Raw genomic sequence first — 27,489 nt, 5'->3', positions numbered from 1 at the left:
GAATCAAACTGGAATCAAGATTGCTGTGAGAAATATCAACAGCCTCAGATATGCAGATGATACCACTCTAATGGCAGAAAGTGAGGAGGAACTAAAAAAACCTCTTGATGAGGGTAAAAGAAGAGTGAAAAGCCAGCAAAAAACTAAGATCTTGGCATCTGGTCCCATCACTTGATGGCAAATAGAAAGGGAAAATGTAGAAGTAGTGACAGATTTTATTTTCTTGGGCTCCAAAATCACTGCAGACGGTGACTGTAGCCATTAAATTAAAAGATGCTTGCTTCTTGGAAGGAAAGCTATGACAAACCTAGACAGCATGCTGCTAAGTCACTTCAGTCGTGTCCGACTAGCCCACCAGGCTTCACTGTCCCTGGGATTCTCCAGGCAAGAACACTGGAGTGGATTGCCATTTCCTTCTCCAATGCATGAGTGAAAAGTGAAAGTAAAGTCGCTCAGTCATGTATGACTCTTAGCGACCCCATGGACTGCAGCCTACCAGGCTCCTCTGTCCATGAGATTTTCCAGGCAAGAGTATTGGAGTGGGGTGCCATTGCCTTCTCCATAGACGGCATATTAAAAAGCAAAGACATCACTTTGCCAACAAAGGTCCGTATAGTCAAAGCTATGATTTTTTCAGTGGTCATGAGTCGGAGTATAAGAAAGGCTGAGGGCTGAAGAATTGATGCTTTCAAATTGTGGTGCTGGAGAAGACTCTTGAGAGTCCCTTGGACTGCAAGGATATCAAACAGGTCAATCCTACAGGAAATCAATCCTAAATATTGACTGGAAGGACTGATGCTGAAGCTGAAGCTCCAGTGCTTTGGCCACCTGATTCGAAGAGCTGACTCATTGAAATAGAACCTGATGCTGGGAAAGACTGAAGGCAGGAGGAGAAGAGGGAGGGCAACAGAGGACTAGATGGTTGGATGACATCACTGACTCAATGGACATGAGTTTGAGCAAACTTGGGGAGATAGTGAAGGACAATGAACCCTGTTATGCTGCAGTTCATGGGGTCACAAAGAGTCAGACACGACTTAGCAAGTGAAAAACAACCACTGTTTTCATCATTATTATTCATACCTATAAACAATAAATCCTGCCAAATCCCAATGCCTTCCTGGGGTCTTGATTTGCACATTAGCTCAAGTATTGCCAACCTAATGAAGACCTCTCCATGCTTTGAACAATTGAATAGGATTCTCTTAACTATGCCTCATATAGAAGGCACTGCAGACTCTTGAATGTGAAGAACGTTTGATCAGAGGTTGCCTCTGGGGAGGAGAACTAGATTGGGACACAGGGTGAGAGGCAGGGTTTTCACTCAACAGGTGTATCTGCATTCAGCACAGTTCAGTATCAGACTACCAAAACAAGGCAAATAATCTCAATAAAGTCACATAATTTTTTTTGGTTTCCCAGTGCCTATAAAAGTTATGTTTGGGGAAGCCCAGGTGGCTCAGTGGTAAAAAATCCGCCTGCCAATGCATGTGATGCGAGTTCATCCCTGCGGGGGGGAAGATCCCCTGGAGAAGGAAATGGCAACCTACTCCAGAATTCTTGCCTGGAGAATCCCAGGGACAGAGGAGCCTGGCAGGCTACAGTTCGTGGGATTGCAAAGAGCCTGACACAACTTAGCAACCAAATAGCAGAAGCAGCAACATAAACATTATGCTTACACCGTATTGTAGTCTATTAAGTATGTAATGGTGTTACATCTAAAAATATACATCCATTAATGTTAAAATATTGCTAAAAAAATGCTAGCTATCATCATAACCTTTGGGCTTTCCTAGTGACTCAGTGGTAAAGAATCCATCTGCCAATACAGGAGATGTGGGTTCCATCCCAGGGATCTTCAGGAAGATCCCCTGAAGAAGGAAACAGCAATCCACTCTAGCATTCTTGCCTGGAGAATCCCATGGACAGAGAAGCCTGGTGGGCTACAGTCACAGGGTTGCAAGAGTCAGACAGGATTTATTGACTAAACAATAACAATCATCATAACATTTAGCAAGTCATAGCAGTAACATCAAAGATCACTGATGACAAATCACAATCCTAATAAACATAATAATAATGAAAAAGTTTTAACTATTGGGAGAATCACCAAAAGGTGACACAGAGATACAGATACTGTGGGAAACATGGCACCAATAGACTCACTCCAGGCAAGATTGCCACAAACCTTCAGTTGTTGTTTTTTTTAATGCAAAATCTGCTAAGCGCAATCAAAGGAGGTACGTTTGATGATGTATATTTTGTACTGCTTGACTTCCATCATGGGTTATTTGCCCTGTTCTCAGGGAATTCGAAGATGCAGACCCTCAAACATACACCAGGGTTGAGCTCCCCCGTCCTGGCTGCACGCACAGCCTTGACCCCGGGCATCGATGGGTGAGTGGGGAGGTGTGGGAGGGGCTCCCGGCTCTCCGTGGTGCCCAGGGGACCTTTCCAGGTTGCTGGGAAGCAGCTCCGGGTTGCAGGGCGGGAACGTGCCCTTCCCCCTCCGGCAAACTTTCGGCCGCCGCAACGGAAGCAGGAACTCGGGAACCATAAGCCGGAGGCTAAGCGGGAGCTGCGGAGCCCCGGAGCCCCTAGCAGACCTGCCGCTGCTTCCCGGAACGTGCGGGGCTGCCCTGAAGGTGGAGGGCAGCAGGACCTCGGCCTCCCGTTGCCAGGTAAAGGCTCTTCTCCATCGTTCCCCCGCCCCCAGCCCCCGCGGACTGCATCACCACCTGACCACCTTTCCCGGAGCGAGGCTCCCCCGCCCCTCCCAGAGCTCGGACCACCGGGCTGGAGCGGGGAGGGGCTGAGCGGATGCTGGTGACCCCTGTATCCTCGAGGGGGTCTCCGGGCAAGCCAGCTGCTGCGGCAGAAGAGTCATTTCGTGAGCCCCGTATACTTCCTCAAGGAAAGGGCAAATTCCCCTTGTTCTCTTGTATGCCTTGTCTCCTGTATTCATCCAACCTGCTAATTGTCTAAAAAGGTGTGTGTGTGGTGCAGTTATAAACACTTTGATAAATTAAGTTAGATTATGCTATGAGAAAAAATGATTTACAATATTTGACCGAGTGATTGCTGGTAAGATCCCATGACTCTACTCAGCAGGTATGAAAGCTCAGGTGCGTCTTCTCCTCACCTGTATCCCTTTCCCACTGGTTTTCAACAGAATTCAACTTCACTTTGAACCTTTTTTTTTTTGTTTAATTATATGCTTGTTTTGATCTTTTTATGGTGGTAAAATACACATAACAAGGGCTTCCCTGGTAGCTCAGACAGTAAAGAACCGCCAGCAATGCGGGAGACCTGGGTTGGATCCCTGGGTCAGGAAGATCCCTGGAGGAGGTCATGGCAACCCACTTCAGTATTCTTGCCTGGAGAATCCCATGGACAGAGGAGCCTGGCAGGCTAAAGTCCATGGGATGGCAAAGAGTTGGAGAGTACTGAGCGACTTTAACTCACTCCCTCACAGGTAACAAAATGTATCATTTTGATCATTTTTAAAGGTAGAGTTTAGTGGCTTTAAGTACACTCCCATATTTGGGTAACCATCACTACTGTGGTAACCCAAAGACAAAAGAGCAGAAAAAAACCAAGGAGGTCTTGGAATGCAGGAACAGAAAAACCAGAGCCTTATCGTCCTTCCCTCCCCCGTGATAACGACTGATGGATTTCAGGTCCTCCTGAGCAGTATAACCTGACTCCCCTCCTACCCCATAGGGAGAAGGTATTTGCCTTACTCTCCCCTCTACCCTGTATACATGACTCATCCAATCAGCAAATGACCCACAAGACCCCTATCCCACTCCTTGTATGCTGGGTATAAAAGTGGACTAAGGACCCCTGTTCAACATGGGTTCTCCCTTGAGCTGGCCCGCTGTTCTAACAGCATCTCCCAATCTAATAAACTTTATTTCCCTCTCATTCTGTCTCATGTCTGGAAATTCTTTTCCATCCCAAGCCCGAACAACAACTATCCATTTTCAGTGTATCTGGGATACCCCCAAACAGAAACTCTGTACCTGTTAAACAATAGCTCCCCCTCCCTTCTCCACCAATCTCTGGTAACTTCAATTCTACTTTTTTATCTCTATCACTTTGCCTTTTCTAGATACTTGGTGTGTTAGTGTTAGTAGTCCCTTCAGTTCAGTTCAGTCGCTCAGTCATGTCTGACTCCTTGCGACCCCATGAATCGCAACATGCCAGGCCTCCCTGTCCATCACCAACTCCCGGAGTTCACTCAGACTCACGTCCATCGAGTCAGTGATGCCATCCAGCCATCTCATCCTCTGTCGTCCCCTTCTCCTCCTGCCCCCTATCCCTCCATCATGTCCAATTCTTTGCCACCCCATGGACTGTAGCCTACCAGGCTCTCTGTCCGTGGGGTTCTCCAGGCAGGAATACAGGAGTGGGTTGCCATTCCCTTCTCCAGGGGATCTTCCCAACGCAGTGATTGAACCTGGGTCTCCTGTGTTGCAGGTGGATTCTTTACCATCTGAGCCACTTGGGAAGCCAGATACTTAGTATAAGTCCACACATTCCGCATTTGTCCTTTTGTATCCATTTTATTTCAGTTAGCATAATGTTTTCAGGAGGGAGCATGGATTAGAATTTCATTCCTTTTTGTAGCTGAATAATATTCTATTGCATGTGTATGCCACATTTAAAAATCTGTTCCTCTTTGGACCTTCAAGGCCTAAATAATAAATGGGTTGGAAGAATTAATTTACCTAGTAATGGTCGGGTATCGTTAATGAGATAAGCTCTTCATTCCTGCTTGCAGGCACAGAAAAGATGCTGGTCCTAGAAACCCAGCTTTCCTCCTGCATCCCATGTCACAGTTCGTTTCATTGCAGCAGCTTCAGGACAGACTCCTAGAATCCATTCAAAGCCAAGTGTTGGTCTGGTTTTTGTTATTTTTGTTTCTGTTGGTTTTTTTTTTTTTTTCCTTCCAGTGACTAGAAAAGATTTGCAAAGTGTGGTAGCATACGAAGTAACTTGTGCCAGGATTCTTACCCTGGGGTCGGGGGGAGTCCATGGACAGCATTCAGAAAATCTGTGAACTTGGGTGGAAAAGTTTATTTTGCTAACCTCTAACTGCAGTGTCGTATTTCCATTAAGAGACGTGTAGGCAAAAGCCGCAGTGGGATTAGTGGTAGGGTAGCTCTGATTTGCCTCTGGCAGAAGTGGTACTTATTTCTGTATTGCATTCCTTACTGAATATGTCTCAAAATCATTACATTCGACACTACTTCAAAATTATGGCAGTGATAAAATGGAACGAAATTGGGTCATTTGTGTCGATGTGGATGGACCTGGGTAGAGTCTGTCATACAGAATGAGTCAGAAAGAAAAAAATACCGTATGTGAATTAATACATATGTATGGAATCTAAAAAGATGGTTACAGACGAGCCTGTCTGCAAGGCAGGAATAGAGATGCAGGTGTAGAGAGCCGACATGTGGACACAGTGGGGGAAAGGGAATGTGAGACGAATTGGGAGAATAGATTGACATATATATACTACCCTGTGTAAAATAGATAGCCAGTGGGAAGCTGCTTTACAGTACAGGGAGCTCAGCTCGGTGCTCTGTGATCATCTAGAGGGGTGGGGTGGGAAGGAGGCTCAAGAGGGAGGGGATATATGTATACTTATAAATGATTCACTTCATTGTACAGCAGAAACTAGAACAACATTGTAAAACAATTATACTCCATTAAAAATTAATTTTAAAATGGGTCATTCAAAAAATTATGGCAATGATTAGATGTACCACTTGTCATTTATCACACAGTTTTTTTTTTTTTAACTGAAAGTGGAGCTAATGGGATTTAGCTTCTAGAATTCATGTAAGGATTAAATGACATAATGTACGTGATGTGCTTACATAAAGAAACAGTGTTATTTTCACTTTGCTGCTTTGGGAAGTTAGACATAACAGTTAGCAGAGAAAGTATTGTGCTTTGTTACCATATAATATTTTTTTAAAACTATTGATTTTTTTACTAACTAAAGTCTACCTGTTTATATTAGGGTACACTCTTGTATTTTACAGCTCTATAGGTTTTGACAAATGTAATGATATGTTTTCATCATTACAGAGTCATATAAAATAGTTTCACTGCTTTCAAAATCCTTTGTACTCCACCCTTTCCTCCAGACGACTGATCTTTTACTGTCAATGTTGTTTTGCCTTTTGCAGAATGTCATAGAGTTGGAATCAGATACTAGTTTCTTTCACTTAAAGTGAAATTCTTAGTCACTCAGTCCTGTCTGACTCTTTGTGACCCCACGGACTGTAGCCCACCAGGCTCCTCTATCCATGGAATTTTCCAGGCAAGAATACTGGAGTGGGTTGCCATTTCCTTCTTTCACCAAATGATATACAATTAAGGTTCCTCTTTTTGTGGCTTGATAACTCATTTCCTGCTGAATAATATTCAACTGTAGGGATATACCACAATTTGCTTATCCCTTGACCTAGTAAGGGACATCTTGGCTATTTCTAGTTTTTTTGGCAATTATAAAAAAACTATTATAAATATTTGTATGTGGGTTTTTGTCAGGATTTAGTATTAACTTTTTTTTTAAATTTTAGCCATTCTTGTAAATGTGTCATGATATCTCATTATTTTTTAAAAGTAATTTTATTTATTTATTTATTTTGGTTGTGCTGGGTCTTCATTGCTGTGCCAGGTTTTCTCTAGTTACTGCGAATGAGGGCTACTCTCTAGATGTGGTGTGAAGGCTTCTCATTGAGGGGGCTTCTCTTGTTGTGGAGCTCAGGCTCTAGAGTGCATGGGCTTCAGTAGTCGTGGCTCGTGGGTCTAGAACACAAGCTCAGTAGCTGTGGTGCATGGTCTTATTTGCTCCACAACATGTGGAATCTTCCCAGAACAGAGATTGGACCCTTGTCTCCCGCACTGGCAGGTGGATTCTTTACCACTGAGCCACTAGGAAAGCCTGCATCTTGTTCTTTTAATTTGCAATTCACTAATGACAGTGAGATTGAGCACCTTTTTATATGCTTCTTTGGGGAGGTGTCCAGATTTTTGCCCACTTTTAATTGGGTTGTTTGTTTTCTTTTTGTTAAGTTTTAAGAGTTCTTTGTGTATTTTAGCTACCAGTTATTTATCAAATATGTGTTTTGAAAATACTTTCTCCTAGCCTGTGGCTTAGGTGTTCATTCTCTTAACAGTGTCTTGCACAGAGCAGAAGTTTTTAATTTTAATGAAATCCAACCTACCAATTTTTTCTTTCACAGATTGTGCTTTTGGTGTTGTATCTAGAAACTCATCATCCAGTCTAAGGTCATGGAGACTTTATTCTATGTTACATGGAGTTTTATAGCTTTGCATTTTACAATTAGGTCTCTGATCCATTTTGAGTTAATTTTTGTGAAAGGCGTAAGGTCAGTGTCTAGATTTTTTTTTTTTTTTTTTGGTCCAATTGTCCAGCACCATTTTTGAGAAGACTATCCTTTGTTGAATTGCCTGTGTTCCTTTGTCAAAGATCAGTTGACTGTATTTGTTCAGGTCTATTTCTGGGCTCACTATTCCGTCCCATTGATTTATTTGTCTGTTCTTTTGCCAATAGCACCTTGCCTTGATTACTGGTGGTTTATGGTTAAGTGTTGAAGTCAGGAAGTGTCAGTCCTCCAGCTTTGTTCTTCTTCAGTGTTGTGTTGACTGTTCTGGGCCTTTCTGCATTTCCATGTAAACTTTAAGATTGGCTCGTTGAGGGAGTTCCCCGGTGGTCCAGTAGTTAGGACTCTGTGCTCTCACAGCCAAGGGCTAGGATTCCATCCCTGGTTGGGGAACTAAATCTCACAAGCCACACAGTGCAGCAAAAAAATAAAATAAATGTTTAAAAAATTGGTTTGTTAAGATCTATAAAATAATGTACTGGGATTTTGATTGAAATTGCATTGAATGTGTAGACCAAGTTGGGAAGAACTGACATCCTAACAATATTGAGTAGTGCTGTTGATGAACATGGAATATCTCTTGATTTCTTTAGATCATTCTTGGTATCTTTCATCAGATTTGTAAAGGCACTTAAAAAAAAATCTTCAATGATTACATTTCAATAGGACTATCTTCCTTTGTAATCCTATATATTTCATTTTATACATTTAAAAACATGTCTTTTATACACTTTAAAACATGTCAGAAGAGAACCTAAGCATCACCAGAGTAACAAAGGGTGCATGACCGAAAGGTTACCAAAGACTTCATGACCTAAAAATAAAACTTAATTGGTAATTCTGACCTAGGCTATCATTAGTGAACAATTTGTATTCTGGAAATGAGGGTAGTTTCTGGTATAGCATTGCCAGTTTAACTTTTTTTTTTCCTTCCTGGAAGAACCAGCTCACCAATGGAGTTGGGATTAATACGTATTAGGACTTTTGTGTTTTTAGGGATGTCAAAAAGAACTCTTGCCCTTACACTTTCCTTCAACTAAGCTAGATGAAGCTAGATCATCCTGCTGATGGGCTAATTCCTAGAATTAGATTATTAGCATTAACCTGCCTCTGGTGTGATACTTACAGACAGCAATAAAAAAAAGGCAGCCTCAGTTTCCTCATCTGTAAAATGAGAAAAATAATAGCTTTTTTGCAGAGCTGGTGTAAGAATTAACTAGGATAATATATGTAAATTTTAGCACATTGCCTTCCACTCAGTAGGTGATTTAAAATGTTGTTATTACTGAGAGAGAAAATATGTCCAAACCCATGATCAGTGATCATTTACTGCTTCATCAATGACTGCAGATTTTATGTCTCTTCCCCTCTTGTTAGGAGAGGCAGGAAGAGGAAGGATTCTAAAACTGAAAGGCAGACTACTATGATATTTTACTCCTCTTAGACATTTGTCAGATTTTAATAATTAATAGGATAGTATTGGGTTGGCCAGATAGTTCATTAGGGTTTTCCTGTATGATCCTATAGAAAAACCTCAATGCACTTTTTGGCCAAACCAATATATGTGTGTGTGCTTACTAGCTTTTTGCCAAGTTTTTAATGAAAGGTTGTTTCAAATCTATTAAAAGTGAAATGAATTTAAAAAATACTTGTTTATTTCTGGCCTTCTATGAATTGTGAGTCATTTACATTGATTTGAAGGAAATGAAATGTAGCTTCTCTAGGTTCATTCAAAGAAACAAAACTCATTGATGATTTCCTATCTTTGTCCTAGAGAATTCCATCATCTTACCATCTTCTTGAAGCAGACTCAAGCAGGAGGGAGAGTTTATCCGACCTTTGAAGACTAAGACTAAGCTGAAATTTAACATGTTCTTCTGGGGAGGATGGAGCTTGACTTACACTTTTGTAATGATTTGTTTCCTGACACTGAGACTGTCCACCAGTCAGAACTGCCTCACTGAGAGCCTTGAAGATGTGGTCATTGACATCCAGCTGTCTCTTTCCAAGGGAATCAGAGGCAATGAGCCCATACATACATTAACTCCTCAGGACTGCATTAATTCTTGCTGCTCAACAAAAAATATATCAGGTAAGTAACAATGCCTTGATGACTCTTTATTCCATGTGTTTTTTGATGTGAGTACCTGGTCAATGAGGCTGAATTGTTTGTACTAGGGATTCTCAGTGGAGTAGAAAAATGGGTGGCACAGTCACTCGGGAATGTTCCACGTTGTGCTCTCCTCTCCCCTAAGCTGAGTCAAAGTTACCTCTGAGTGTATATGTATTATTAGGTGTTTGGGTAGAAAAAGGTTGAAAACCACTGGTGTCTAACAGGCATCTAAGATAGTAAAACCAAAAATCCTGTTTAAATGCTTGGCTATCATCATGGAATATTGGAAATACAGTGTGACTTTAGTTTTATTTGTTTATTTATTAACTGTGCTGGGTCTTCACTGCTGCTTGGGCTTTTCTCTAGTTGTGGTGAGTGGGGGCTACTCACTAGTTTTGGTGCATGGGCTTCTGTTTGTGGTATCTTCTCTTGCTGCTGAGCGTGGCCTCTAGGGCCCACATGCTTCAGTACTTGGGGCACATGGACTTGGTAGTTGTGGTGTCCAGGCTCTAGAGCATAGAGCACAGGCTCAATAGACGTGGCACACGAACTCAGTCGCTTCATGGTATGTGGGATCTTCCTGGACCAGGGATCAAACCCATGTATTCTGCATTGGCAGATCCTCTGCTGCTAAGGCACTGGGGAAACCCCAGTGTGACTTTAGAAAGAACGTTTAGGGACTTTCCCCATGATCCAGTGAGAATCAGCCTGCCAATGCAGGGGACATGGGTTCAATCCCTGGTCTGGGAAGATGCCACATGCCCTAGAGCAGTGAAACCCATGCTCTAGAGCCCACAAGCTGCCATTACTGAGCCTGTGCACGGCAACTACTGAAGCCCACACGCTCTAGAGCCCGTGCTCCACAACAAGAGAAGCCACCACAATGAGAAACCCGTGAGACCTTAACTAGAGAGTAGCTCCCGCTCGCCACAGCTAGAGAAAACCTGCGAGCAGCAGCAAAGACACAGCACAGCCAATAACTAAATAAAATTAAAGTCACACTGTATTCCAAAATAATAATAATAAAAATAATAAATGAACAATTTTTTAAAAAGAAAGAACATTTAAACAGGGAATTGAGACAAAAAGTAAAATGTTTAAATCATCTCATAGGAAAATCAGCATTTGCATTTTAAGTGGAAGCACAAAATTTCCATTTCCCCTTCCTTTCCTGGAGCTGGTGGCATAGGTGAGTCAGGAGGCCACTCATTGCAGCTTCTAGGACTCTAAGAGGCACGGGAAGGGGCTTGGAGTGACCCATTTGCAATACACAAAGGAAAACTGAGGCCCACAGGCTTGAACTATGTCCTTGGACATTTCAGGTTCCAAACATATGACCCGAAAACAGAAATATATATCTAAGTGAAAACAATGATCATTTTTTAGTTCCTTATGATCCTGTCCTAATTCCCTAAGTGAAAAAAAAACAAAAACACCTAAATTTATTGAGCATCTAATGGCTTGCTAGGTGCTGGAGATAAACCATTAATAAGATGGAAAAGGCCCATTGTCAAGGACCCTAGGAGAGCTAGTGAACACTGGACTCATGATCCTTACTTGATTTATCAACCAATAAAATCATATGCTTTCTCTTAGATCTTTATTTCCTTTTCATTCTATAATGATTGTGGTATGGTAATATAAATATATATGGACATGAAATTGAAGGACACAAATTTTGCATATTTATTTCTAGTCTTTGTCCCTGATTCCTGGCACAGAGCTCCTAAAACCCTAGCAATTCCCTGAGCAAAGGAGCTTCTTCTGTTATTCATAATGAGCCCCATTCCACCATACCTGAGCTTATGCTAATGAGGTGCCTTTTAGTGGGGTCCTCTAGGATGGAATTCCTAGGTGGTTCTAGTGGTAAAGAACCCACATACCAGAGACGTAATAGATGCAAGTTCGATCCCTGGGTTGGGAAGGTCCCCTGGAAAAGGGAATGGCAACCCACTCCAGTATTCTTGCCTGGAGAATTCCACGGACAGAGGAGCTTGGTAGGCTAGAGTCCATGGGGTCACAAAGAGTTGGACACGACTGAAGCAACTAAGCCCAGCACAGATAGCTTTGGGAGGGTTGCTAGTCACCAGAAAGACCAGGCTTTGCTTAGAAACTTGAAACTTTCAGTCTTCCCACCCACCTACAGGTAAGGGAAGTCAGGTGGAGACTGAATTCAGTCACAATGGCCAATGACTTAATCATTTTGCCTACATAATAAAACTGCCATGAAAACCCCTAAATGGTGAGTTCAGGGAGCTTCCACGTTGGTGAACACATCCATGTGTTGAGAGGCACCCCAGCTCCACCAGGGACGGAGGTTCCTGCACTTGGGACCCTCCCAGACCTCACCCTGTGTACCTCTTCATCTGGCTGTTCATTTGTATCCTTTATAATAAAGTGTAACAGTAAGTACTGCATTTTCTTCAGTTTTGTGAGTAGTCCTAGCAAATTATTGAGCCTGGGATGGGAGGTGGTAGCCTAGTTGGGCATATGTGTGAGTGACCTGGGGCGTCTTGTGACTGTGCTTTGTGACTGGCCTCTGAGTGCCTTAGACCTGTGGGGTCTGACACTCCAAGCAATTAGTATCAGAATCGAGTTGAATTGTAAGACACCCCATTGGTGTTAGAGAACTAGAGAATTCACGTAGAAATGACACCATATATTTGCTGTCATACATGCCTGTTCAGCTGCTCAGTTGTACCTGACTGTTTTGTGAGCCCATGGACTGTAGCCCACCAGGCTCCTCTGCCCATGGCATTTCCCAGGCAAGAATACTGGAGTGAGTTGCCATTTCCTCCTCCAGGGGATCTTCCCCACCCCGGGATCAAACCTGCATCTCTTGTGTCTCCTGCATTAGCAGATGGGTTCTTTACTACTCCGCCACCTGGAAAGCACCTATATTTGCTGTCAGGAGGAAACAAATCCTTCAGTGATCTCAAATCGACAAGCATGCTTTTGGACACTCTTTATAGAGAAGTAATGGATAGAGCTCTCATTTAAACTTCTAGTTTTTCTCTAAATGTTGACACCAACATTTATGTGAAATAGAAACAGAGCTTGCAAATAGGACTGAATGCCATGTGGGCATTTTCTGGCCACACAGGACACCTGGCCTTTCTCTTCAGTTCCTTGAGGGGTGTTCAGTAAGAAATTAGGGTTTACGGCTTTGTTCTACAAGCAAAAACGCTGTTGCTGCTTTACTGCGCATGCGTGCATGCTCAGTGCTCAGTCATATCCAACGCTTTGTGACCTCATGGACTGTAGCCCCCCGAGCTCCTCAGTCCATGGGTTTCTCCAGGCAAGAATACTGGAGTAGGTTGCCATGGTCTAAGCAGAGGTAACTGTGTGTCTCAGTTAATGGATCTCCAACTTTTCCTTCTTTTACCAAGCATTGGTTTTTAACTGTTTGGGGCTCAAAAAAACACTTTGATAATTTGCCCATAGCCACAGACTCTAGAAAAATGCCCACAGATACAAAGGACACAAAGTTCTGTGTACAATGTGGACCCTACGGACCCTTCCCTTTACCTAAGTGACACCGTAAATGGTACTGCAGGATTATCACATTGCAGGGAGAAGAAAAGTCAGAGTAACTGGAGTGCCTTTCTTGTTATCTGGGTCGTGGAGAGACGACAGGATAAAAACCCCTGTAGAAGTGAACTCAGTCTGATTTCCCATTGAGGGAATCAAGGGTGATCTCTGACCTCTGCCTGATTGGGAGACAAACAAAAGTGATAACGAAGAGTGGAAATTCGAAGACCCAAAAGAAGAATGGTACTGATAAAAGTAAAGCTTTGCAGCTTCATTCATTGGAAGGAGGCATGATATATATAAGGCTAAATTTACTGTTTCTACCCGCCTCAAGAAAACCAGAACTGATGGCTTCATAGGCATCTAAGATGCCTTCAGGATGCAAGAGACTTGTAAAATCATTAGGGTTAAATCCATTCCCTAAAGTCCAACTCAGTACTGAATTGTAGAGTCAGTATTTCTATGTATATTTTGATAAATATTTTGGCAAATGGAAGGCTTCTTTCTAAAGAATTAAATGTACTTTTAAAAATGGGTTTTTTTTTTATTTTATTTTATTTTTAAACTTTACAAAATAAAAATGGGTTTTGCCAGCATCTTTTACTATTGTGATGATCTCAATTGGTAAATATCACATTACACTTGAAAATGTGTCATATTTTCAAATATCTTTTGATATTGATTTCTAACATCATTCCACAGTGACAAGAGAACAGATTCTGTATGATTTCAACACCTTTAAACCATGAAGTTTTTGCACCTTATTTTATGTCCCTGGATATGTTCCAGTGTCTCCTGGTTTATAGTCTATGGAAACTTGAATAGGACTCTGTATCCTGCTATTGTGTGAAAACTGTATAAATCTTTATTAGGTTGAATTGTTTTTTTTTCAAGTCTACTGTATCCTTCTACTGTTCTGTCTATCTCTTCTATTAATTTTTGAGAGCCTGATATTAAAACTCCAACTAAAAATCTTTATCTACTTAAAAACATAATTGTAATATATAGTAATATATGTAACTGTGTTCTGTATTTTCCAAGTCTCCTGTTAATGTGTTATTGTACTTTCATAATTAAAAAACAATGTATTTTACCAGGACTTCTCTGATAGCCAAGTGATTGACAGCTTCAAATGTAGGAGGCAGGGATTCGATCTCTGGTTGGGAAACTAAGATCTCACATGCTGCGCAGCCACAAAAATTTTTTTAATTAAAAAAAATTTAATATGCTTTGCCAAAGTTACCTTCATTCAGAGTTTTAAACCCAAGGTCTTTAAAAATTGCTTTCCATGACTAAACCAAGGAAAAGGAAATGACTCAGCAGCCAGCAGGCAGCAAACAAAAAGGGTTTTGTGTTGGCTACCAGAATAAATGAAGTTTTCCTGCTCTCCATACTCTTTGGAAAATCCTATATCAAAATAGTTACTTGTGAAAAAAAAAAAAAAAAAGTTACTTGTGAAACCTTTCCTTACAGGGGACAAAGCATGTAACCTGATGATCTTCGACACTCAAAAAAAATTTAAACTACCCAACTGCTACCTGTTCTTCTGTCCCAGTGAGGAAGCCTGTCCCCTGAAACCAGCAAAGGGACTTATGAGTTACAGGATAATTCGAGGTAATAAGAACCTTGTTCTTTGTCTTTTGTGATTGGAATTATTTAAGGATATGGTTCACTTAGGTTTTCTACCAAAGAGTTGAAAAAAAATGACCAAAGGGGATCACAAATACAGAGGCACATCAGAAAAATCTCATGATTTAAATTTCAGTTGATTCAACCAAACATCTTTTCTTTTCCCTAGTGAAAGACTTATGAATGATAGTATTTTGTTTTGTTTCTGTTTTTGTTCGTAAGATAAAAGACACACAGACCTTTCTTGAAAACATTTTGAAACACCTCTGTAAACTCTGCCAGCAACACTGGAATAAGTATACAGGTCTCCAGGGTGACTATTCTGAAAGAGTTAAGACCTGTGTAAATACAGTATATAAAATTCCATTTGTTATTAGGTACAGCTATTTTATTATCACATTCGCTGAAATCAGACTTACTGGATTTTGTTATCCAGACCTGAAAAGAAGCGCATTTAAGAAGCTCTTGAGAATCTGCCATATGTAAGTTTTGTGCAAGGCATTGGAGATACAGTCTCTATACTTGAAAATTACATATTTGTTCAGAATACAGAAAATAACAAGTAAAAATAATATAATCGTTTGGATCTGTCTTGGTGAGACTTTGGCTTGTTAATTTCTCAGGATGCATTGCTTTCAAGTTTCCTTTAAGTTTTAGAAAGTTTTTATCTTTATACCCTTAGGTAGAAACAATATTATCTTTTTTTCATTTTTCAAGAAGCAACAAATTTTACTTAGCATCTCTTATGTGCCAAGCATTTTTCATACCCTAAGGATACAAAGATATGATATTAAACATGAAAAAACAAGGTTCTCACTTCTGGCACTAATGTTTTAGGAGAGAGAGACAATAACCTTAATAAATAAATAATAAAAAAATAGTCACCATGGACATAGAGAGCAGACTTGTGGTTGCTAGGGAGTATGGCTCTGGGGGAGGGATGGAGTAGGAGTCTGGGGCTAGCACATGTAAGCTATTGTACATAGAATGGCTACACAGCATAAGGTCCTATATACAATGCACTACTTTAACTGTTTTAAGAGCAAAGTCCTGCTGTATAGCACAGAGAACTATATTCAGTATCCTATGAAAAATCATAATGGTAAAGAATATAAAAAAGAATGTATTATAAAAGAATATTAAAATGTATAAAAGATTATGAAGTGAAAGTTAAGTTGCTCAGTCGTGTCCGACTCTTTGCGACCCTGTGGACTGTAGCCCACCAGGCTTCTCCGTCCATGGGATTCTCCAGGCAAGAATACTGGAGTGGGTTGCCATTTCCTTCTCAGGTTTTATATAAAAATGTATAAAGAATATAAAGTGTATATATAAATGAATATAAAAATGTATCCTAAAAGAATATAAAAAAGAATGTATTATATTCAAAATGTAATCACTTTACTGTACAGAAGAAATTCACACAACATAGTAAATCAACTATACTTCAAGAAGAAATTTTAAATTAAAAAATAGTACTTAGTGAAATAGATGGCTAGTGGAAAGCGACTGTATAGCACAAGGAGCTCAGCCTGGTGCTCTGTGATGACCTAGAAGGGTGGGCTTGGGGTGGGGTGGGAGGGAGGCTGAACTAGAAGGATATATATATCAATAGATACTTACAGCTGTTCTACAGCAGAAGCTAACAGCATTGTAAAGCAGTTATCCTCCATTTAAAAAAATAACAGTGATCATGAAAAAATGAAACATGGCCTTTATATAAGAATATATTTTCAATGCAGAGAAACTGAAAACAAAATTCCCATTTAAAAAGAAGAGAGTCTCAAGAGCAGATAATTAATTTAAGACAACATCATAGATTATCACTGAGTGGACCGTCTCGATTAGGTGATCAGGGGACACATCTGCGAAGTTGTAACCCCTAAGCCGAGATCTGAACACTGAGGAGCCAGATGTGAGAAAATAGTGGGAAGACCTTCCGGGCCGAGAAAACAACCTCATCCAGTATCTTAAGGCAGAATGGTTGGGAGTGTTTGTTCACTGCAATCTGAGTGGCTGACTCATATTGAAGCATGCAAAGAGTGATATGCAAGAAGGAAGGAAAGTGGGGCGAGCCCATCAAACTTGGTAGAGGCCATTGGGAGTTTTTCAGGAGGTATGTAACATGCTGGGTTTTTGTTTTGTTTTGATTAATTTTTATTGGCGTGTAGTTCCTTTGGCTTCCCTGGTGGCTCAGTGGTCAAGAATCGCCTGCCAATGCAAGAGACACAGGTTCAGTCCCTGAGTTGAGAAGATCCCTTGGAGAAGGAAAGGGCCATCCTCTCCAGTGTTCTTGCGTGTAGAATTCCATGGACAGAGGAGTCTGGTGGGCTACGGTCCATGGGGTTGCAAAGACCTGGACGTGGCTTAGCGACTAAACAAAAACATAGTCGCTTTACAATGTTGTGTTACTTTCTGCTGTACAGCAAAGTGAATGAGCTATAGGTATACATGTATCACTTCTTTTTTGGATTTCCTTCCCATTTAGATCACCACAGAGCTTTGAGTAGAGTTCCCTGTGCTCTGCAGTAGGTTCTCGTTAGTTATCTATATAGTATATATAGTATCAATAGTGTGTATATGTTAATCCCAATCTCCCAGTTCATCCCCCTTCCATAACGTGCTGTTTTAAAGGTGATTTCTCAAAACTCACCCTGACTGCTCTCTTCGGAATGGACAAGCATGAATCAGCAAGAGGGCAAGTGGGAAGGCTGGCTTGGAGGTGGGATGAAGATCATAGTGGAAGCCTTGGGGACCAGGGAGGCGGTGGAGGAGATGGAGGGAAGTAAACTACAGGCCATTTCAGAGGTAGTGTCGGCAGGGCTTACTGGTTGGCGTGGATGTGGGGGATGAGGAAAAGAGAAGAGTGAAGCTGAATCCTAGTTCTTCTTTTCTTTTAATTTATTCATTTTTGGCTGTGCTGGGTCTTCGTTGCTGCGTGTGGGTTTTCTCTCATTGAGGAAAGTGGGGACCACTCTCGAGTTGCAGTGCATGCGATTCTAATCACAGTGGCTTCTCTTGTTGTGGAGCACAGGTCCTGGGGCATATGGTCTCAGTAGCTGTGGCTCCCGAGCTCTAGAGCGCAGGCTCAGTAGTGGTGGTACACGGGCTTAGTTGCTCCTTGGCATGTGGGATCTTCCTGGACCAGGGATCGAACCCATGTCCCCTGCATTGACAGGCGAATTCTTTACCACTGGACCACCAAGGAAGCCCCGAGTTGTAGTTCTTGACTTGAGCATCTAGCTGGACAGTAGCGCTGTCTGCTGAACTAGGGAAGATTTGAAGAGAAGCGGTTTGGGGGTTGGAGGGAGAGTGCAATGAAGATTTTCTGGGGCATGGTGCTGCCCAGGGTGCCCGGACACTGACCCTGCTTTGTCCCCTGGATGAGGCTATGTCTGAGTTTTGTTCATGAACTAGGAAAGCTTGATATATCCACCATGCCTTTGAATAGGAGCATAAAGCACAGACTGCTTGTGTAAATTCTTCCTACATAGTGATAGAAGCCCAAGTCCTAAAAGATTGGCAGATAAGATACAGAGTTTCAGTTTTGCTCTGGAGGTGGATAAGGGTGATGGTTGTACAACCATGTGAATATACTCAATGCTGTGGAACTGTTCTCCTAAAAAGGGTTTAAGTAGTGTGTTGTATGAAGTGTATTTTATGACAGTTGTGAAAAATGATAACTGAACAAATTAGGTTTCTCAGAACATCCAGGATCTTACCTTGCATGGAAAGAGTCTTGTTGCCTCTTGCACTTTCTGGGTTTCACACTGGCCAGGGCGGCTGCCCCTAACTGTTTGGCTTCTTCATGTCTATATATAATCCTGGATGAAAACACCGGGACCAGCAGTAATGTGTGGATATAGCCTGTCCTCTTTTTTCATCACCTGGAACACTGCAGAGCCTATTGAACACCCAGGGATGGTATCTAGCAGGACCTGAACACCTTGGTCTGAGTTTCCAAAGGTGGCAGGGCTCAAGACACTAATTGGATTGTTGGTTTTTCTCTTTCAAGAGCTCCCATCAGTTGGAAGCTGGGCCATCACATCCATCTCTCTGATCCCTTCTCACTGCCTCTTCCTAATTGTGTCCTTTCTTCCGCTGTCACTGGGTGTCTTTTCTCTCATCTATTTCATAATTAAAGCAGAATATTAAAGAAATGATGGAATATTCTGGAAATTATAATGCAATCCAATAATTCTATACTTCCATAATATCTATCAGTTTAGTTCAGTTCAGTTCAGTTTCTCAGTCGGGTCCGACTCTTTGCAACCCCATGGACTGCAGCATGCCAGGCCTCCCTGTCCATCACCAACTCCCGGAGCTTGTGCAAACTCATGTCCATCAAGTCAGTGATGCCATCCAACCATCTAATCGTCTGTTGTTCCCTTCTCGTCCCACCTTCAATCTTTCCCAGCATTAGGGCCTTTTCCACTGAGTCAGTTCTTCACATCAAGTGGCCAAAGTATTGGAGTTTCAGTTTCAGCATCAGTCCTTCCAATGAATATTCAGGATGGATTTCCTTTAGGATGGACTGGTTGTATCTTCTTGCAGTCCAAGGGACTCTCAAAAGTCTTCTCCAACACCACAGTGCAAAAGCATCAATTCTTTGGCACTCAGCTTTCTTTATAGTCCAACTCTCACATATGTTCATGACTACTGGAAAAACCATAGCTTTGACTAGATGGACCTTTGTTCACAAAGTAATGTCTCTGCTTTTTAATATGCTGTCTAGGTTGATCATAGCTTTTCTTCCAAGGAGTAAGCATCTTTTAATTTCATGGCTGCAGTCACCATCTGCAGTGATTTTGGAGTCCCAGAACATAAAGTCTGTCACTGTTTCCATTGTTTCCCCATATATTTAACATGAAGTGATGGGACCGGATGCCATGATCTTAGTTTTCTGAATGTTGAGTTTTAAGCCAACTTTTTCACTCTCCTCTTTCACTTTCATCAGAAGGCTGTTTAGTTTTTCTTTGCTTTCTGCCATAAGGGTGGTGTCATCTGCATATCTGAGGTTATTGATATTTCTCCCAGCAATCTTGATTCCAGCTTGTGCTTCATCCAGTCCAGCATTTCTCAGGATGTACTCTGCATATAAGTTAAATAAGCAGGGTGACAATATACAGCCTTGATGTACTCCTTTCCCGATTTGGAACCAGTCTGTTGTTCCATGTCCATGTTCCATGTCTGTTGCTTCTTGACCTGCATAAGGTGGTCTGGTATTCCCATCTCTTTCAGATTTTCCACAGTTTATGGTGATCCACACAATCAAAGGCTTTGGCATAGTCAGTAAAGCAGGAGTAGATGTTTTTCTGGAACTCTCTTGCTTTTTCGATAATCCAATGGATGTTGGCAATTTGATCTCTGGTTCCTCTACCCTCTACCTTTTCTAAATCCAGCTTGAACATCTGGAAGTTCACAGTTCACGTACTGTTGACGCCTGGCTTGGAGAATTTTCAGCATTACTTTGCTAGTGTGTGAGATGAGTGCAATTGTGTGGTAGCTTGAGCATTCTTTGGCATTGCCTTTCTTTGGGATTGGAATGAAAACTGACCTTTTCCAGTCCTGTGGCCACTGCTGAGTTTTCCAAACTTACTGGCATATTGAGTGCAGCACTTTCACAGCATCATCTTTCAGGATTTGGAATAGCTCAACTGGAATTCCATCACCTCCACTAGCTTTGTTTGTAGTGATGCTTCCTAAGGCCCACTTGACTTCACATTCCAGGATGTCTGGCTCTAGGTAAGTGATCACAGCATCGTGATTATCTGGGTCTTGAAGATCTTTTTTGTACAGTTCTTCTGTGTATTCTTGCCACCTCTTCTTAATATCTTCTGCTTCTGTTAGGTCCATACGATTTCTGTCGTTTATTGTGCCCGTCTTTGCATAAAATGTTCCTTTGGTATCTCTAATTTTCTTGAAGAGATCGCTAGTCTTTCCCATTCTATTGTTTTCTCCTATTTCTTTGCATTGATCATTGATCCATAAAATCTATATCAAAGAAAAAGGCATTGGTGTGAAACTTTTTATTGTGTAATTAGTTTTAAAAGTGAAAGCAGCACTTTGGGAGTGAGTGTTAAAGGAAATTGGTTTAAAAGTTTCTACAGCTCAGATGTCCAAATGCTAGGGAATGGTAGGGTGTAAAACATGATGTATCCACCCGAGGGAATATGATGCAGATGTTAAAAAATAAGTTTGAGATGTAGAAGTCACAGATCACCTAAATTTCAGGTGAAAAACACCCAATTGTTCTTAAGTTACATGAAAAAAGTTTTAGTTTTAAGGTATACATAAATATTAATAGTTGTTGGGGCATCATGATGGACATGATAGTCAAATTTATTTTATAACTTTCATAATACATCTGTCATGTTGTTGCTTTGATAATACCTATATTAGAGACAGAGAGCAGTGGTAAAGATTTTCTCCACTGGAAGTGGGAGGGAAAGCTTGGCTCTTGCAGAAACCATTTTTTTAAGGGCCAGCGTGAAGGTGGTGGTGGTGGTTTAGTCGCTAAGTCATGTCTGACTCTTGCGACACCATGGACTGTAGCCTGCCAGGCCCCTCTGTCCATGGGATTTTTCAAGCCATACTGGAGTGGGTTCACTGTGAAGGTGAAAGTGAAGTCTCTCAGTCGTGTCCGACTCTTTGCAACCCTATGGACTGTGTCCATGGGATTTTCCAGGCAAGAGTACTGGAGTGGGTTGCCATTTCCTTCTCCAGGGGATCTTCGTGTGACCCCGGGATCAAACCCCAGTCTCCCACATCGTAGGCAAACCCTTAACCGCCTGAGCCACCAGTTCAGTTCAGTTCAGTTCAGTCGCTCAGTCATGTCCAACTCTTTGCGACCCCATGAATCGCAGTACGCCAGGCCTCCCTGTCCATCACCAACTCCCGGAGTTCACTCAAACTCACGTCCATCAAGTTGGTGATGCCATCCAGCCATCTCATCCCCTGTCATCCCCTTCTCCTCCTGCCCCCAATCCCTCCCAGCATCAGAGTCTTTTCCAATGAGTCAACTCTTTGCATGAGCTGGCCAAAGTACTGGAGTTTCAGCTTTAGCATCATTCCTTCCAAAGAAATCCCAGGGCTGATCTCCTTCAGAATGGACTGGTTGGATCTCCTTGCAGTCCAAGGGACTCTCAAGAGTCTTCTCCAACACCACATTTCAAAAGCATTAATTCTTCGGTGCTCAGCTTTCTTCACAGTCCAACTCTCACATCCATACATGACCACAGGGAAAACCATAGCCTTGACTAGACGGACCTTTGTTGGCAAAGTAATGTCTCTGCTTTTGAATATGCTATCTAGGTTGGTCATAACTTTCCTTCCAAGGAGTAAGAGCCACCAGTGTGAAGGTAATGAAGGGAAATTAGAATCCAACAGTTCCTGTGGCAGCCACCAGGGGGCACCACCAGCCCAGAGCAGCTTGATACCTAGGGGCAAACTCACCTACGCCAGACTTGGTGTCCTGTCTGTATTCACAGATATTTACACATTGTGTTTGTATTACTATTTCTGAATCTGCCCATGTTGCTGGATTGAGATTACCCCATAAAAATGAATTGTCTGCCTCCCGGTTAGAGTGAAATCCAGTAGATATTTTTGGCGGTTTGTTTAGAGATGAACTCAGTTTCTTGGGATTGACTAATATTTACAGACCAAAAGTTCGAAAGATGATAGTGCACTCTGTTCATTCTGTAAAACCATTGCAGCTGGACATTATTTAATTTCAGTTTGTTTTTGCAGCTTGGTGGTCTGTCATGCCACCAAGGACTAGAATAGACTAGAATAGGGGAATTCAGAAATAGAATAAATTGAGAGTCTGTTGGCTCAGCTGGTCTCCAAGTTAATAGTCAATACTTAAATTGTTTTATCTAGTGAAGTCGCTTGCATATGAAACTCAAAAGAGGGGCTGAGTACACAGGGCTGTTTCCCAGTGCCTTCTGTAGCTCATGTCTATGTGTCTGAGGGAAAATACCACACCCCAATGGCAAACAGCAGAGGGTGAGGTAAATGGAGCAGGTGTGGAGGATTCCAGCGTGGTTCTAGGCTCTTAGCCAATAGATGAATCTTATCAAGAAATGGGACTAGCCCTCGCTTTGTTTTATTTATAACCTTGCATTCTTGAGAAAGGAAACAGCTGTTTTGGTCATTCTTGTCAATGGGCTTAACTTCTGAGTTCACATACATCACAGAGCATTTACTTAGTCTTTTTTTATATATTTTAAAATGAAATGTGATGAGTCCTGCTCTTTTTAAAAATATCTGACACAGCCTAAAAATACAGATGCTGTTTATCTCACGGTGACACTGTGCCTGCCAATGTCATATCACCTGCAGCAGAAACTCTTTTCTTCAGCTTTGTTGGAAGAATTTCAGGCGTCAGCATTCTATTTGAGAGGGTCCTAGAGAAGGTGCCCACAAACTTTTTTCTGTCAGGGGCCAAATAATAAGTGTTTTAGGCTTTTCAGACAAGTCTTTTAGGCTTAGTGGGCTATATGCAATCTGTCAGACATCCTCACCTCTGTCCTTGCAGTAGAGACAGCCATAGACAATATGTAAACAAATAAGCATGCTTGTGTGCCAATAAAACTTTATTTATGGAAACTGAAATGTAAATTTCATATAATTTTCATGTGTTACAAAATACCTTTTTTATTTTTTTTTCAATCATTTCAGAATATAGAAGCCATTCTTAGCTTGCAAGCCTTATAAAGAGAGGTGGCAGGGACTTCTCTGGTGGTCCAGTGGCTAAGACTCTGCAATCCCAATGCAGGGGGCCTGGGTTTGATCACTGTCAGGGAACTAGATCCAACATGCTGTAGCTAAGAGTTCAAGTGCTGCAACTAAAGACCCAGCACAGGCAAATCCATAAAAAAAATATTAGAGAGAGAGAGATGGCAGGCTAGATCTGGCTCTCAGGCAATAATTTGCTGATCCCTGTCCTAGATGGATTAATAAGTGACGGTTCTAAAGGACCTCAAGTGGTGTGACGTTTAGAGAATAGTCAAAGATGTCACACGTGTGAATGTGCCTCTGGATCTATTTGTTAGGAGAGAGGAGAGTGAGGGCTGGTTTAGAATTGGTATTGAGGGGAGTGGAGAAGGCAATGGCACCCCACTCCAGTACTCTTGCCTGGAAAATCCCATGGACGGAGGAGCCTGGTAGGCTGCAGTCCATGGGGTCGCTGGGAGTTGGACACAACTGAGCGACTTCACTTTCGCTTTTCACTTTCATGCACTGGAGAAGGAAATGGCAACCCACTCCAGTGTTCTTGCCTGGAGAATCCCAGGGACAGGGGAGCCTGGTGGGCTGCTGTCCATGGGGTCGCACTGAGTCAAATACGACTGAAGTGACTTAGCAGCAGAAGCAGCAGCATTGAGGGCAGTTGAAATAGAAGAGGGAAAAGAGAACAGAGGAGAATGAACCAGTGAATTCTAGAAAGTTCCTTTGCTTCCTTCCTTGTGTTTCTGCAGTTCTTACTGAAGTGTAATGATTAGCCCAGTAGCAGAGTGAGCACATGCTAAGTTGCCCCTGTTGTGTGCACGTCTTTGCAACCCTATGGACTGTAGCCCGCCAGGCTTCTCTATCCATGGAATTCTCTAGGCAAGAATACTGGAGTGGGTTGCCATGCCTTCCTCCAGGGGATCTTCCCAACCCAGGAACCCAAGTCTCTTATGTCTCCTCCAATGGCAGGCGAGTTCTTTATCACCAGTGCCACCTGGGAAGTCCTAAGTAGCAGAATGATATGGTGCAATTCAACTGGCCTTTCCCTGCCCCAGATTGCTTTAACTGGCCTTTTCAGTTCGAGTTGTCATAAATAGCATGTGTGACAAAGAGCAAAATTCTAACCTTTCTCAATCAGGAGGAGCATCTGAGGCTAGTTCCTCGTGTGCAGGAGTTGGGACTGTGATTGTCTGCTTTTTATGTCAGCCACGTGGCCAGCATGACATCAAATACTGGTCCATGGTCTTCAGAACCTGAGATACTGGCTATAGAATTTTAATCTTCAAGAGTCAAAAGGAGGGGACTTCCCTGGTGGTCCAGTGATCAAGACTCCACACTTAAGGGCATGGGTTCCATTCCTGGTCGGAGAACTAAGATCCAAGCATGAATACTGGAGTGGGTTGGTATTTCCTCCTCCAGGGGATCTTCCCAACCCAGAGATTGAACCCCTGTCTCCTACATTGCAGGCAGATTCTTTACCGCTGTGCCGCCTGGGAAGCCCTTGCTGCCACCACTGAACTCCTCTTAGTATCTTTGCTGGCCCCTCCTACCTCCTCCTTCCTCTAGAAGGAAGGTGCCATCACTTAGAAATAAACCTGTGTGCCATCACTCTAGAGATAAACCAGAGCTTCTGCAGGAGAGGCCAGGTCCTTGCACCATGAAATATTGGGCTTCCCTGACGGCTTGTTGGTAAAGAATCCACCTGCAATGCAGGAGCCTCAGGTTTGATCCCTGGATCTGAAAGATCACCTGGAGGAGGGCATGGCAACTCACCCCAGTATTCTTGCCTGGAGAATCCCATGGACAGAGGAGCCTGACGGGCTACGATCCATAGGGTCACAAAGAGTCGGGTACGACTGAAGTGACTTAGCCCCCATGCACGCACGTACCATGAAATATCAGGTAGCAACAGTCTGAGGTCTTATTGAATAAGCTGATAACATTTGTCTCTTCTGTCCTCCCTTCATATGAAAATGTTGAAGTCTTCCTATTATTTTCTTTCCATTTTCAGATTTCCCATCTTTGGCCAGAACTGATTTGCCAAGCCCAGGGGTAGCTCAGGAAAACTCCATCTTCCCTGGCGGATCTTCCCATGCCATCACTCCCACTCGCCAGCCTCCAACCCATGACTCAGAGCCCACTGTCTTGTGGAGAGATTCATTTTCTCAGACGTCTGGATCCTCGGATCACTTGGAGAAACTACTCAAGATTGATCCGGAGAGCCCACCGTCATCTGATTATAAAGAAGAAGGCCACTCTCAGACGTCACAGTCTTCCTCAGGACCAGCAATAGCTAATCTGCTGCCTGAAAATGTGACGGCGTTCCCCTCTACGATGGCGGTGTCTTCTCTGCACACCATCCTGGCCACTCCGAAGTCTCTCTCCGCATCCCTCCCTGCCACCAACACGGCAGTGATGCCATCTCTGACTTGGCAGCCTCAGAGAGCCACCTCCGCCCCAACCCTAGCCACGATCACTAGCACGGCCACAACTGCAGCTTTGACTTCCCTCTCTAGGGCATCCACGGACTCGCGACGCCCACCCGCCACGGTGCCCTTTGGAGACATCGCCAATCTGACTTGGAGTGCGGAGGATGCCGGGGCCTCTGTTACATTTCCTTTGTCAAATGTGGATTCTCCTGCCACAAATATGACAGCTTCCCAGGAGAATGGGAAGGCCAATCCAGGCAACCCCTCCCTGAGCAATGCTCCAGGAAGCCAGCAAGGCTTTACCGTTGAGCAGTGGCTCCTGATTGGGACTGTGCTCTTCGGGGTCCTCTTTCTTGCCATAGGCCTGGCCCTCTTGGGCAGAATGCTCCTAGAATCCCTCCGCAGAAAACGTTACTCGAGGCTTGATTATTTGATCAATGGCATCTACGTTGACATCTAAGGAGAACACTAGCTGTCTCTTAACTCGTGTAGTTACTACTGGCCTCACTGCAGCGAGTTTCTGCTGACTTTCTGATCTTCGCAGGATTTTTCAAGTGTTTTGAAGACAGGCAGATGCCTCTTACTGCGTTCTTTTTGCTTGTTCTTTAAAGAGAAAGGGGGCAGAGAAACAAATGGGGTGGCCTGAGTGATCTGTCTCTAAACCATTAGATGAAAACAAAGCTCTACCTAAAGCAATAAAGAATAATTGCCACATAAATTGGAAAGCGACTGGCTTTTTTACAGAGAAGAAGGGTTAGGATTCCTAGGCTCCATTTCACTAATGTTTCTGGTTCCAGATAAAGTTGACTGTTTATGATATTAATTCTAATGGATTTACTTTCCTTTTTATAAGAATTCCAATAAAACTTATTCCAGATGTAGTTCCTTCCAATTAAATATTTGAATAAATCTTTTGGTACTCAGTAATGTTCCTGTAAATGACACATCCAGTTGGATAACTTTAAATTTATTCCCACCAGCAAAATGATTAAATGATGAAAATATGTGTTCTAAGTTAAAATGACACCCCCCCCCCCTTTTCCCATCAGTGAGCAAAAGGGAGTCCTTAGGGAGAATTCTAGCAGAATATTAGCCTGCATGGAGACAATGATAAGTGAGTTCTGATACATGGCCAAATCTACTTTGGGTCTGTTCTAGCTAACTATTTTTTTTTTCAAAGAAATAAAATACACAGGCATTTTCTAAACTTAAGTAAGTTTAAAATGTAACAGTATGATTTATAATTCCTTATCTAAACTTGACCAATAGTCAATTTTGGCTTTATTTGGAATAACAATGGAAATAAGAGATAACACTTAAAATGACAGGCGTACCCCATTTTATTGTTCTTCACTTTATCACACTTCGCAGTGTGTACACTGCATTTTTTTTACAAATTGACGATTTACGACAACCCTGCTTCAAGCAAGTCTGTTGGCACCGTTTTTCAACAGCATTCGTTCAGTTCCTCTCTCTGTGTCACATTTTTGTTAATTCTCATGATGTTTCAAGCTTTTTCATAATTATTGTATTGGTTCTAAGGATCTGTAGTTAATGATCTTTGATATCACTGCTATGAATTGCGGAAGGCTCAGATGATGGTTAGCATTCTTTCTAGCAATATTTT

At 42.3% G+C, this 27,489-nt stretch overlaps 1 protein-coding gene across 1 annotated transcript; it reads left to right on the top strand.

Annotated features, from left to right (window-relative positions):
* Nucleotides 1-2,493: 2,493 nt before the first annotated feature.
* MANSC1 (MANSC domain containing 1) lies at nt 2,494-26,771 on the top strand. Its single transcript, XM_044941159.2, has 4 exons — nt 2,494-2,681; nt 9,207-9,522; nt 14,548-14,688; nt 25,445-26,771. The coding sequence occupies exons 2-4, from the start codon at nt 9,300-9,302 to the stop codon at nt 26,320-26,322; spliced, it is 1,242 nt and encodes a 413-aa protein (XP_044797094.2). The 5' UTR covers nt 2,494-2,681; nt 9,207-9,299; the 3' UTR covers nt 26,323-26,771.
* Nucleotides 26,772-27,489: the final 718 nt, after the last annotated feature.

The sequence above is a fragment of the Bubalus bubalis genome, chromosome 4, assembly GCF_019923935.1.
Source record: "Bubalus bubalis isolate 160015118507 breed Murrah chromosome 4, NDDB_SH_1, whole genome shotgun sequence".
Taxonomy (NCBI): domain Eukaryota; kingdom Metazoa; phylum Chordata; class Mammalia; order Artiodactyla; family Bovidae; genus Bubalus; species Bubalus bubalis.
The sequence above is the reverse complement of the archived record's forward strand: the minus strand, read 5'-3'. Positions and strand labels throughout refer to the sequence as shown.